This window comes from Chelon labrosus (genome assembly GCF_963514085.1).
Source record: "Chelon labrosus genome assembly, chromosome: 4".
Taxonomy (NCBI): Eukaryota; Metazoa; Chordata; class Actinopteri; order Mugiliformes; family Mugilidae; genus Chelon; species Chelon labrosus.
Window position 1 is genome coordinate 710,001 of NC_140340.1, and position 13,956 is coordinate 723,956.

The 13,956-nt window shown below is 44.3% G+C and overlaps 1 protein-coding gene across 2 annotated transcripts in view; it reads right to left on the bottom strand.

The window, feature by feature from the left end:
• Nucleotides 1–5,376, bottom strand: part of nicn1 (nicolin 1) — a 12,182-nt gene extending 6,806 nt beyond the window's left edge. The window contains exons 1-2 of one of the 2 annotated variants that reach the window (XM_084543705.1): nt 5,153–5,376; nt 1,022–1,180 (exon numbers count right to left, since the gene is read on the bottom strand). In XM_084543705.1, the coding sequence (XP_084399831.1) occupies nt 1,022–1,165 (144 nt within the window). In that variant the 5' untranslated portion in view covers nt 1,166–1,180; nt 5,153–5,376. Of the gene's footprint in view, nt 1–1,021; nt 1,181–5,112 lie in introns of both variants that reach the window. The other variant, XM_084543704.1, reaches the window with a different exon arrangement.
• Between the last annotated feature and the right edge of the window lie 8,580 nt (nt 5,377–13,956).

The window sequence follows — 13,956 nt, forward strand, 5'->3', positions numbered from 1 at the left end:
TGAATCTGGATGAATCTGGATCAGTCTGGATGAATCTGGATCAGTCTGGATGAATCTGGATGAATCTGGATCAGTCTGGATCAATCTGGATGAATCTGGATGAATCTGGATGAATCTGGATGAATCTGGATCAGTCTGGATGAATCTGGATCAGTCTGGATGAATCTGGATGAATCTGGATCAGTCTGGGTGAATCTGGATCAGTCTGGGTGAATCTGGATGAATCTGGATCAGTCTGGGTGAATCTGGATCAGTCTGGATCAGTCTGGATGAATCTGGATCAGTCTGGATGAATCTGGATCAGTCTGGATCAGTCTGGATGAATCTGGGTCAGTCTGGATGAATCTGGATCAGTCTGGATCAGTCTGGACCAGTCTGGATGAATCTGGATCAGTCTGGATGAATCTGGGTCAGTCTGGATGAATCTGGGTCAGTCTGGATGAATCTGGATCAGTCTGGATCAGTCTGGATGAATCTGGATCAGTCTGGGTCAGTCTGGATGAATCTGGATCAGTCTGGATGAATCTGGATGAATCTGGATCAGTCTGGATGAATCTGGATCAGTCTGGATGAATCTGGATCAGTCTGGGTCAGTCTGGATGAATCTGGATCAGTCTGGATGAATCTGGATCAGTCTGGATGAATCTGGATGAATCTGGATCAGTCTGGATGAATCTGGATCAGTCTGGATTAGTCTGTTTATTGTTTCAGATGAAGTGTCTGGTGATCTACTGGACGCAGTGAAACTTATAAAGTCATGAAACGACGCCGGGGCCCAGAAGGACTCTGCCTCCAGTCCTTCACGGGTCTCAACCTATTGTTGAGTCTGACAGATCCCAGCATCACCATGGAAACGCTCCGTACAGACGAGTCCTCTGAAGAACAGTCGCTGCTGAACCCGTGGTAGCTCTGAGCTAATGAGGAGTCACTCTGGATTAAAACCGGTTATAATTAGGACTAAAGGATGTGTGTGTGTGCGTGTGTGTGTGTGTGTGTGTGCGTGTGCGCGTGTGTGTCTTACGTTGACGGATTTTCCAAACGGCAGCGTGACATCGACCACACAGACGCCAGAGACAGAGTCTGGTCTGGTGTCTCCGATCTGCAGGAAGACCGGAGGTTTGACGGAGCAGGTCACGGGTTTGATGTCCTCGGTGCGTCCACTCATCGTCTTAATGACTCGCTGGTCATAGGAGGACAAGGACAGACGTTAGGACGCTACAGGAGACCAACTCTAGGAGAAGACAAGGAAGACAAGGACAGACTTTAGGAAGCTACAGGAGACCAACTCTAGGAGAAGACAAGGAAGACAAGGACAGACTTTAGGAAGCTACAGGAGACCAACTCTAGGAGAAGACAAGGAAGACAAGGACAGACTTTAGGAAGACACAGGAGACCAACTCTAGGAGAAGACAAGGACAGACTTTAGGAAGCTACAGGAGACCAACTCTAGGAGAAGACAAGGAGGACAAGGACAGACTTTAGGACGCTACAGGAGACCAACTCTAGGAGAAGACAAGGAAGACAAGGACAGACTTTAGGACGCTACAGGAGACCAACTCTAGGAGAAGACAAGGAAGACAAGGACAGACTTTAGGAAGACACAGGAGACCAACTCTAGGAGAAGACAAGGAAGATAAGGACAGACTTTAGGAAGACACAGGAGACCAACTCTAGGAGAAGACAAGGAAGACAAGGACAGACTTTAGGAAGCTACAGGAGACCAACTCTAGGAGAAGACGAGGAAGACAAGGACAGACTTTAGGAAGACACAGGAGACCAACTCTAGGAGAAGACAAGGAAGACAAGGACAGACTTTAGGAAGCTACAGGAGACCAACTCTAGGAGAAGACAAGGAAGACAAGGACAGACTTTAGGAAGCTACAGGAGACCAACTCTAGGAGAAGACAAGGAAGACAAGGACAGACTTTAGGAAGACACAGGAGACCAACTCTAGGAGAAGACAAGGACAGACTTTAGGAAGCTACAGGAGACCAACTCTAGGAGAAGACAAGGAGGACAAGGACAGACTTTAGGACGCTACAGGAGACCAACTCTAGGAGAAGACAAGGAAGACAAGGACAGACTTTAGGAAGACACAGGAGACCAACTCTAGGAGAAGACAAGGAAGACAAGGACAGACTTTAGGAAGCTACAGGAGACCAGCTCTAGGAGAAGACAAGGAAGACAAGGACAGACTTTAGGAAGCTACAGGAGACCAACTCTAGGAGAAGACGAGGAAGACAAGGACAGACTTTAGGAAGACACAGGAGACCAACTCTAGGAGAAGACAAGGAAGACAAGGACAGACTTTAGGACGACACAGGAGACCAACTCTAGGAGAAGACAAGGAAGACAAGGACAGACTTTAGGAAGCTACAGGAGACCAACTCTAGGAGAAGACAAGGAAGACAAGGACAGACTTTAGGAAGCTACAGGAGACCAACTCTAGGAGAAGACAAGGAAGACAAGGACAGACTTTAGGAAGCTACAGGAGACCAGCTCTAGGAGAAGACAAGGAAGACAAGGACAGACTTTAGGAAGCTACAGGAGACCAACTCTAGGAGAAGACGAGGAAGACAAGGACAGACTTTAGGAAGACACAGGAGACCAGCTCTAGGAGAAGACAAGGAAGACAAGGACAGACTTTAGGAAGCTACAGGAGACCAACTCTAGGAGAAGACAAGGAAGACAAGGACAGACTTTAGGAAGCTACAGGAGACCAACTCTAGGAGAAGACAAGGAAGACAAGGACAGACTTTAGGAAGCTACAGGAGACCAGCTCTAGGAGAAGACAAGGAAGACAAGGACAGACTTTAGGAAGACACAGGAGACCAACTCTACGAGAAGACAAGGAAGACAAGGACAGACTTTAGGACGACACAGGAGACCAACTCTAGGAGAAGACAAGGAAGACAAGGACAGACTTTAGGAAGACACAGGAGACCAACTCTAGGAGAAGACAAGGACAGACTTTAGGAAGCTACAGGAGACCACCTCTAGAAGAAGACAAGGAAGACAAGGACAGACTTTAGGAAGCTACAGGAGACCAACTCTAGGAGAAGACAAGGAAGACAAGGACAGACTTTAGGAAGACACAGGAGACCAACTCTAGGAGAAGACAAGGAAGACAAGGACAGACGTTAGGAAGACACAGGAGACCACCTCTAGGAGAAGACAAGGAAGACAAGGACAGACTTTAGGAAGCTACAGGAGACCACCTCTAGGAGAAGACAAGGAAGACAAGGACAGACTTTAGGAAGACACAGGAGACCACCTCTAGGAGAAGACAAGGAAGACAAGGACAGACTTTAGGAAGCTACAGGAGACCAACTCTAGGAGAAGACAAGGAAGACAAGGACAGACTTTAGGAAGCTACAGGAGACCAACTCTAGGAGAAGACAAGGAAGACAAGGACAGACGTTAGGAAGACACAGGAGACCACCTCTAGGAGAAGACAAGGAAGACAAGGACAGACTTTAGGAAGCTACAGGAGACCACCTCTAGGAGAAGACAAGGAAGACAAGGACAGACTTTAGGAAGCTACAGGAGACCAACTCTAGGAGAAGACAAGGAAGACAAGGACAGACTTTAGGAAGCTACAGGAGACCAACTCTAGGAGAAGACAAGGACAGACTTTAGGAAGACACAGGAGACCAACTCTAGGAGAAGACAAGGAGGACAAGGACAGACTTTAGGAAGACACAGGAGACCAACTCTAGGAGAAGACAAGGAAGACAAGGACAGACTTTAGGAAGACACAGGAGACCAACTCTAGGAGAAGACAAGGAAGACAAGGACAGACTTTAGGAAGCTACAGGAGACCAACTCTAGGAGAAGACAAGGAAGACGAGGACAGACTTTAGGAAGCTACAGGAGACCAACTCTAGGAGAAGACAAGGAAGACAAGGACAGACTTTAGGACGACACAGGAGACCAACTCTAGGAGAAGACAAGGAAGACAAGGACAGACTTTAGGAAGCTACAGGAGACCAACTCTAGGAGAAGACGAGGAAGACAAGGACAAACTTTAGGAAGACACAGGAGACCAACTCTAGGAGAAGACAAGGAAGACAAGGACAGACGTTAGGAAGACACAGGAGACCACCTCTAGGAGAAGACAAGGAAGACAAGGACAGACTTTAGGAAGCTACAGGAGACCAACTCTAGGAGAAGACGAGGAAGACAAGGACAAACTTTAGGAAGACACAGGAGACCAACTCTAGGAGAAGACAAGGAAGACAAGGACAGACTTTAGGAAGCTACAGGAGACCAACTCTAGGAGAAGACAAGGAAGACAAGGACAGACTTTAGGAAGCTACAGGAGACCAACTCTAGGAGAAGACAAGGAAGACAAGGACAGACTTTAGGAAGCTACAGGAGACCAACTCTAGGAGAAGACAAGGAAGACAAGGACAGACTTTAGGAAGCTACAGGAGACCAACTCTAGGAGAAGACAAGGAAGACAAGGACAGACTTTAGGAAGCTACAGGAGACCACCTCTAGGAGAAGACAAGGACAGACTTTAGGAAGACACAGGAGACCAACTCTAGGAGAAGACAAGGAGGACAAGGACAGACTTTAGGAAGACACAGGAGACCACCTCTAGGAGAAGACAAGGAGGACAAGGACAGACTTTAGGAAGACACAGGAGACCAACTCTAGGAGAAGACAAGGAAGACAAGGACAGACTTTAGGAAGACACAGGAGACCAACTCTAGGAGAAGACAAGGAAGACAAGGACAGACTTTAGGAAGCTACATTTAAATGATCCAGTGCTAGCTCCGTTAGCTCCGTTAGCTCTGTTAGCTCCGTTAGCTCTGTTAGCTCCGTTAGCTCCGTTAGCTTTAGCTGTCTCTCTGCTAGCACCATGGACAGCGACACGTCAGCAGAGACACGTGGACACGAGCAGAGCCGCTGACTTTAACCATTAAAGCTTCAGTGTTTAGTCTAAATGTAGCTTTAGATGCTGAACATCACCTGATAGACTTAAACCGAGCTAACACACAGTTAGCACGGAAGCTAACGACGCAGAAAGAGACGTTAGCACAGCAGCTAGCAGCTAGCAGCTAGCAGCCAGTGGAGGTTATTAGAGACGTAGGGTTTAAAACTCACCTGACACATTTAAACACACCTGGAGTTCATCAGAGCTCACCTTGTCTTTTCTTCAGAGACGTTCAACGAGTTGTAAAAGCAGCGGAGGAGAAGAGTGAGAGAGAAGAGAAACGGTTTAAGATGTTGACATGAAGCTAAACGGTCCTGGGACTTACTTCCTGGTTGTTGTTACCATGGCGACGGTGGGAGTCTTAAAGGGCCAGCAGCACTCTGACACGGCTGAGCTGGTTCTATGTTTGTTCTGCACAGATGAGGTTAGAGATTTAATAGTTCAATTAAAAAAAATATATATATAATAATAATAATAATAATAATAATAATAATAAGCGCTGATTCATTTTGATTTTGTTTGATTTTATGTTTTTTTTTTTCTGCAAAACCTGGATAAGCAGAAGAAGGTTTAGATGATTGGTTATTTATAGATTCATCTAAACCATGGAGGAAATGGCTGAAGTTGATAATATATATATATATATATATATATATATATAAAAACAAGGCACCTGCTCCTACAGGACCATGGACACCCTGTGGACAATATATCTCTGTATCAGATATATTCATCATTTCAATTTGTGCAAAAACATTTTAATCTTCTTGGGTATTTGTTTCACTGACTCTTTGTCTTTTCTGTACAGTTCTCCTATTTAAATGTTTATTAATGACGAGTTAGATTATTTATTGTGTAGTACAGTCAGTTTTATTTATATAGCATCACTAACAATACAAACTATCAACACGCTTTACAACAACATCTGGTCTGAAACCCCCAGAGCAGCCTGAAGACGACGGTGGCAGGGAAAACTGTCTTTAAACGGGAAGAAACCTTGAACAGAACCAGAACCAGAACCAGAACCAGCTCATATGGAGGAACCATCTCCCTAAGGCCGGCCAGGTAGAAACAGAAAAGAGAGAGAAGAGAGAGGACAGGAGGAAGAAGATAAACATCCATCTGACTAAAGAGTACATGTAGAATCTGATGATGATGCAGGACAGTTAGAGAAGATAAGAGGAACCACAGGCAGGTTGGAGAACTGTTCATCCAGGTAGGAGTGGAGAACTGTAAGGGGCCATGAAGACTGGGCAGGCTGTTTTTTATTTAAAGAAGAACAAGATGAATGTTTAGGAACGGCCAAGTCAAAGTCCTGACCTTAATCCAATAGAAATGTTGTGGAAGGACCTGAAGCAAGCAGTTGATGTGAGGAAACCCACCAACATCTCAGAACTGAAGTGGTTCTGTTTAAACACCTGAGGGCTGATTATAAATCGACTGTTGAGGTTCATATCCTAGAACAGTGTTCGGGGTCGTTGATGCTCTTCCACGCCGTCAGCAGCAGATGGCAGCCTCACTACACGGATCAAACCTGAGAGGACGCGGTGATCATGTGTCAACATTTAAAAGCCTCTCTCTCCTCTAAGCTCATCACATCACTCACATCTCCACACTGCACCCAGATACCTTTTAAAAACAGAAAGAGAGATATATATATATATACACACGACCGTAATGATATTCAGGTGTGCAGCAGCGATATCAGGGCGACACGATGCACCCATGTCTTTATCAGGCAGCAGCAGACGTCAGCGCTTCCTCCTCCATGGCCTTGTAAAGATATCCCTGAGAAGCTGAAAGGACGTTCTCACAGCGTCTCCTATCAGTTGTTACGTTCCACATGCTCTGTATCTGTGAGCTGAGAGAGAGAGAGAGAGGAGACTCTCAGGGACTGTGAGCAACCCTGGAGATGATTACTGGACATCTATCAGAGGACAGCTGCAGATAAAACACACAGAAACATGCTATGAGGCAATAACTCAGGCAGGGAGTGGAAAGCTGCTGAAGAATTTACATTTACTCCTCATCTGAGAAGCTCCTGGAGGATGGAGTTTGTGTTTTGACAAAGTGGATGCAAATGGAAATAAAAAAGACCCAGACAGGCGAGAGTGGCTGAAGGACTGGATTTAAAGAAGAGAGAGAGAGAGTCCAAACTACTAAATAAGATGATTCAGAATAATCTAAAATACACCAAGAAATAGCAACGAGGGAACACAAGCAAAGAGACAAGACACATGAATGAGTGACGGCTATAAATACTCAGAGGACACGAGGAGAAACCAGTCACATCATCACAGGAGGAGGAAACACAAACAGGAAGTGAAGACGTGAAGAAAAGTCATTAGGCGTGTTCAACTTCATGCAGATCTGTGCAGATCTGACTTGACGTGATGCATGCTGGGTTGAACAAGTTCATTTTAACCAATCATATTCGAGGTCTATGAGCAGAACAACCCAGCATGCATCACGTCAAGTCAGATCTGCACAGATCTGCATGAAGTCCAACACGCCTATTTTCTCTTATTCTGTTTGGTTTTCATTTTGTTTCTTGTTTCTTCCTCCTTGGCATTCTCTGTCCTGTGATTGGTTGATTGGTTTCTCCTGGAGTTTCATAATCTGGTAGCTCCTCCGTCGTTAGTCTCACCTGTGTCTCATTAGCCTCAGTGTCTACATATAGTCCTGTCTTTCCTTCAGTCAGTTTCTCTGTCCCTGTCTCTCTAATGTTTTGTCTTCAGTGTCTTTTGTTGTAAAACTCATGACTCTGTGGTTCTGTTAAACTGGATCAAATTAAACACTAAAGTGTTTCTGTTATTTAGGCTAACTCACTGACTACAATGTCAAAATATTAGGAACACGTGTCTGTTCAATAGTTCTATAAAATTAAACTCCAGTAGAATCAACATCTCTGTGAGTTAATAGAAACTAAAACTGAACCAGAACCTTCATGGAGACTAGACTCAGAGCAGGAATCACTAGTGTACCTAATGAAGTGGCCAGGCAGTGTACATGTGCTCAGTGTGACACCACAGAACAAAACCAACTCTAGTTTTACTCCAGAATCAAATAAGAGTAAAAAATAAATCTTAAGGTAAAATCTGGGGCAAACTTAAACATTTAAATATCTGCCTGTTACATTCAACTGAACCTGAACCTGAACCAAGACTAGATGCACTAGTGTACCTAATGAAGTGGCCATCTCATTCATCCATTGTGTTTGTGTTCATTGTGTTTGAAGCTGCTGGCACCACGACTCCCTCTGCAGAAACAATCCCCTCTCCTTCCTCCCAGATGGTCGGTGCAAGCGAGCATGTAGCTGCAGGGGCTTAGAGGGGGAGGCAGAGGGGGGAGAGAGGGGGAGAGAGGGGAGAGGAATACTCCTACACATCCAAGTAGCAGTGTCCAGTGGGTTTTTATCTCTGAGCCCCAACCCTCTGGCTTTCACTCTGTCTGCCTGGCTGAATACCGGCCTCCTTCCTCCTCTCTTTACTCCTCCTCTCTTTATTCCTCCTCTCATGCCTTTCTTTCCGTCCGTCTGTCTATCTGCCAGTTGTCGTACCATCTGCCTGCCTTGTCCACCGTAAGAGCTTGTTTTTTATAAAACCACACAAATGAGGACAAGGCCGACGACTGTTTGTAATATGAACTCAGACTCTTTATCTCCCTCTCTTTCCTTTTTGAACCCGTCTCCCTGCTGGGTGAGGGACCTCTGAGACGGGGGAGGGAGAGAAAATGGATTGGGCCCGGTGGATGATACGTGTCTTATGTAAGGTGTTGCTCTTACGTAAGAAACATGCAACTGAGAACGTCCTGCTGAGTCAACCCCCCCACCCAGCCAGCCCTCCACCACCCCCCCCCCCCCCCCCCCCAGCAGGAACCTTGTAAGAACCAAGTCTACAGGAGGAGAGAATTATTATTATTTAAAAACATTAGACGTGCCAAAATGACTTTTTTTTTTTTCTTTGAATGATTTGAAAATAAAGCCTGAAGCCGTGGATCAGTGGATCCAATTAGAGCAGAGCAGCTTAAAAGAGAGTTGGAGGTGTTCTCTGGAAGTTCAGCTGGTTCTGGAGAAAAGAAAAAGTACAAGAACTTCAAACCAATGGAGAAGAAATTTAATAAAGATAAAACTATTAGAAACAAAAGTTGACATCAGCATCATCTCCTTCTTTACACCATGAAGTTTTAGAAGACAGACTAGGACGTGTTCTGCTTTTATTCCCTGAGGCTGGCGTATCATCTGGTCCGTCTGATCGCTGCTTTCTCTTAATCACACGATGAAGAACGCTCATTGGTCCTTGAGTGAGAACCAAGTGTAGAGAAGAAAAGACCAGAGAAAGACTGAGTTGGTAAAGAGAGAGAAGAAGAGAAATGATGTGGGTGAAGTCCGTCTGGTGAGAAGCTCACAGAGCAAACACCTGCTGATTTTGTATTTTCCATGCATTAGTTATCAGGCCTGTGTTTTAAACTCAGCACCTGTAATGGTGCGGTAAATCACAGCTGACAAGTCAGCAACACCTCTCCGTTAAAAGCAAAGACGGATGATGGTGGAAGGAGTTATTAGAAGCTGAGACGTCACCGCTGAATCAGATCTGGTTTGTGTTTGTCTGCAGTCAGTGCATTCCTCCTCTGATTAACCTGAACTCTCAGAGAAAAGACTCTGAGCTAAAGTCACGACTATTTTTCTTTCTTATTGTTCGAGTCCTGACGTCACGTCCAGACTCAACCGAACTACTTCTTCTTTCATCCGTCTTTCTAAAAACCTCAAACTTTGTTGAGATGAGTTCTCAGCAGAAGATCCAGATGCTGCAGCAGCAGCACAGCGTCCAGCCCTGCTTCCAGAGGGAACGACTCTACACAGAACTGAATATATTAACTGTATCTGAGGAGGAACATGGAGCTGCAGGAGCTGGTGGAGGTGTGCAGCCTGATCCAGACAGAGTTTTGATTTAAACCTTTAGAATAGAGTTTATTTGACACTCAGAGTCTCTAAAAACTCTAGAATCATCCTCCATATGAATCAAATAGCAAAAGGTTATGGATCCAAAGGTAAATGTAATATGTTAGAGTCTAAACCCAGACTTGAAGAACCAGTGATCCACAGACCTGATATATAACATAATGACTGACGTGTGTCAGCTGCTCAGAAAGCTCCTCTTCACGTCCACAGTGAATCCAGATCCCTCAGTTGTAGAAGAGAAGCATCTATCAGGACTTTGAAGATCTTCTTCTTCTTCTTCTTGGATTCGTTCTAAATGTTGAATGTGTTTTTAATCACCAGCCGTCAGCAGGCAGAGACAGGGAACCTGGTCCGGGACCTTCATTCATGTTTGACTGGCTGAAAAATTCAAATTAATTCCAGAGGACTCAATTTGGTTTCGTCGTTTCCCTGCGACGCCTCGGGCTCAGGCTCTAGCTTCACTTTCAGAAAGTTTCAGATTCCTCTTCTATTCTTAATGTGTCTCAGCAGCAGCAGCCGGAGGACACGCGTCCTCCATGTTCACCCACAACAACGTCTTCTGTTCTTCTGTCTCTGGGACACCTTCATCCTCTACTGCTCATCATAACCTCCAGGACTAGTGGACTGTAGGTCTGAGGAAAGAGAGGTGGTGGGTCGGCCTCCCTGGTGACCACATGCAAATCAAGAATTTATATCTAAAGATGTGTACAGTTTTTATATTTATAGATACATTTTGAGAAATATATCTTACATTTTTTATACATATTCATCGATTTACCATGTTTATATTTGTATATAACTCTTTATCAGACAGAACTTTAACTTTGCAGCAGCAGATAGTTTAAAGGACAGTGGCATAAGGAAAAATAAAAAGACAATTAAATACATATGTGGTCTACTGGGATCAGGTTTGGTTGTAGAGCCTCACAGCAGCAGGAAGGACCTGAGGTGACGCTCCATAACTCTTGATGTTCATCAGCACAGAGTAGGTCAACTACAGACGTGCTGCCGTCAGACCCTTCTCCACCCCGTTCACCTCCATCTCATCCTTCCAAAACTTTATCTTCTTCATCAGAGATCAGAGTCAGTTTCCTACTCCACCACAGAATCCAGGATGTCCCATTTAAACCTAATAAAGACTTTCTGACTCAGTTCATCACGTTTCATTTTAGCCGCAGCAGATCCAAGATAAAGAGCAGTGGACAGATACTGGGACATTTATTCTACAATCAGTGCACTCACATAACTCAGTGATGCTGAAGATCCTGAGAAAACTGATCAGATGTGTTCCTGACTAGCCCCCTCTCCATGGAGAACGTGGCCGGTAACTAGCTGCTCCAGAGACAAGGGGCTTAGTTCAAGACCACCAGGAGGTCGTTCAGGTCACACTGAAGCATCTTCACCATCTGCCTTGATGGGAGAGAGTCTATGAGGGTGATCTACAGCCACGTTGAGTCATCTCCAAGGCTCAGGGTAGCAGAGCTCCATGCTGACTGGACCACATTCAGAGCAACGAGGACAAAATGTCTTCAACGTTGGATGAACTCTGGCCACGCTCACCTCATTAGAACAAACTCTGACAACCAGGAAACGTTGTTATCAATGTGAAAACTTTAGAAAGTCACCTCCCGTCTATATTTGTGTATATTTGTGTGTATTTGTGTGTATTTGTGCTCTGGGACTGCAGACGCCCTCTTTTTTCCTCCTTCACATATTTTCAGCAGCTACAGGTTATTACACTGGAAGGTGCCGATTGCTGTCCTCATTCCGGCTGCAGTGTATAAACTGATTTTACTGCTGTGCTGATGGAACATTTGGTGTTATTAACCTTTTTTAACCCCCTTAAAAATGAGCCAAGATGGCGGAGGATGTCCATGTTTTTACTGCTGGGGGGAGAACTGGCCGCTGTGACTGGGCCAGCTGGTGGACTATCTGTATCCTGGAACGTAAAACGTGTCTGAGTGGTGGATGGAAGTGGAATGTCCCTGACTGAGGATTCAGGATGATTGATTAATATCTATTTACCCCAACCAAACCAAAGCTTAATGGTGCCAGTATCACCCTGCACAGGAAGTAGATTCATTCCATGCTGTTGATATCTAAAAAGAAGATGGCTGTTTGGTATTGATTTAAAAGTCTAAATACTTTTGTAAATTACAGATTTCTGCTGCTGATTTGAGATAAATTTACAAACATTTTTTACAGTCCACCACTCTAAAAATCACATTTATTTCATGTAAATAATCAAAGTTGGAGGATTTAGACACGTTTAAAACTGGCTCCTCCTCCTTCCATCCATGACCCTTAAAGACCTAGCTCCATCTTAAAGACCTCATTGGACCAGATCATTTCAAAGTTCAGGCCTACTTCTGGCTCCTAGAGGTTCTAAAGTAGAATGGGAGGTAGAGCCTTCAGCTATCAGGAGTCTGGGTTCAGGAGGCAGACCCCCTCAAGAGTAAACCTTTCCATTTTGATAAAGCTGATAGTTAGAGCTGCTATGGGCCTCGGCTGCTGGGGAACTTGCCATAATACACTGAGCACCTGTCCTCTATTTTCTACCTTCTGCTCTGTGAAGTGTCTTAAGACAATCTGAATTAATGGATCAAACATCAAGTCATCAGGATTACACATTATTACAAACATTCACTGTGTCACTGGACACACTAGTAGACGTATATTGACATGTTTTAAAAAATAAATGCATTATTATTATTATTATGTTTTAAACGGGTGACATTTATAGAAGAAGAACTTGCTATTTTTTTTAGCATCTTAAACTGGATTCATTTATTTAAAAATAGGTACCAGGAATAAAATAAATTGTTCTTCTACAACCTGAACAACATGTTTCTGCAGGTTCTCAGTCGTCAAGGTTAAACTGAACAACCTTTAGCTCTGTTGATGAATTTAAGTCTCCTCCAAAACCAGAGTTTTGAAAAATCTTTTTACTTCCCTGTTGAATCCAAACCTTAATTAAGAGAATAAATCAGAGCCTTATAACAATGAGTCAGTGACATTAATGAATCTGCTGCATCCATTCTGATCATAGTTGAACCTCTTCATTCAAAGAGCCATGCTCAGCGTCTGGTTGACTGTTAGTAACTGAACCAGAGGTGAAAGGGTTAAACACAAGAGAAACCAAACAGAGAATATTAAAAACTCAGTGTCATGAACAGAGAAAGGTTCTGACGTTAAGACCAGAACCAAGCATTGATGAGGTGGGTGTGGTTGTTTTTTCCACGCTTATCTGTCTCTGTCACATCTCCACAATCATTAGACAGCAGCTAATGAAGGGCCTTCTGTCTCTGTCGAGGGCCCCGACACACAAACACTGATTTATCTGTGTTTGTGTGTGAACGTGTCGCGTCTAAATCAAATGAATGAGTGAGGACGACTCTGCTCAGCAACACAGGAAACACTGTAGAGCTGCAGTGTGTCGCCATGACATCAGGCCTCCATAATTACTGGTCAACCAGAGCCACAGAATGAGAGCTGGAGGACTGGAGGACACTAGTGTCTCTGCAAACGTCCTGAAGAAAAGAAAACATGGTTCATGGTGAACTCAGTTTACATGGATGATAAAATAAAGAAGAATGTGTCACAGCTGCTTCACTCTGACCCAGAACTCCATGGAGGAGATGTATAGATACGTCAGTTGGCCAAGGAACTGGAAGTGTTTGGTGTGGACAAGCCAACCTCCAGAGGATGGATGGATGGATGGACCCACCGTTCAATCAGTGACCATTGACATTTGGGCTTTTGTAGAGATATAAAACATTCAATAGTTTGAAAGATCTTTTTTTGTTGTTGTTGTTGCTCCAGTTGTCCATTAGCTGCTGGTTGCTAATGGATTCAGTGTGTGCTGGGTCAGAGCACCCTTTATGTCTACTTCTTTCCAAATGTCTCTGGTTTATGTGACACTCTGTCTACTGTCCTGCACTGACATATGAAATAATAGTCTGAAAAAAAAAAAAACAAAAAAAACCCTAACTCAAAGATTTGTGTAGCTGTTCAGGCAATGGGACCTGAAATGAGTAAATATATGTTCTGTAGG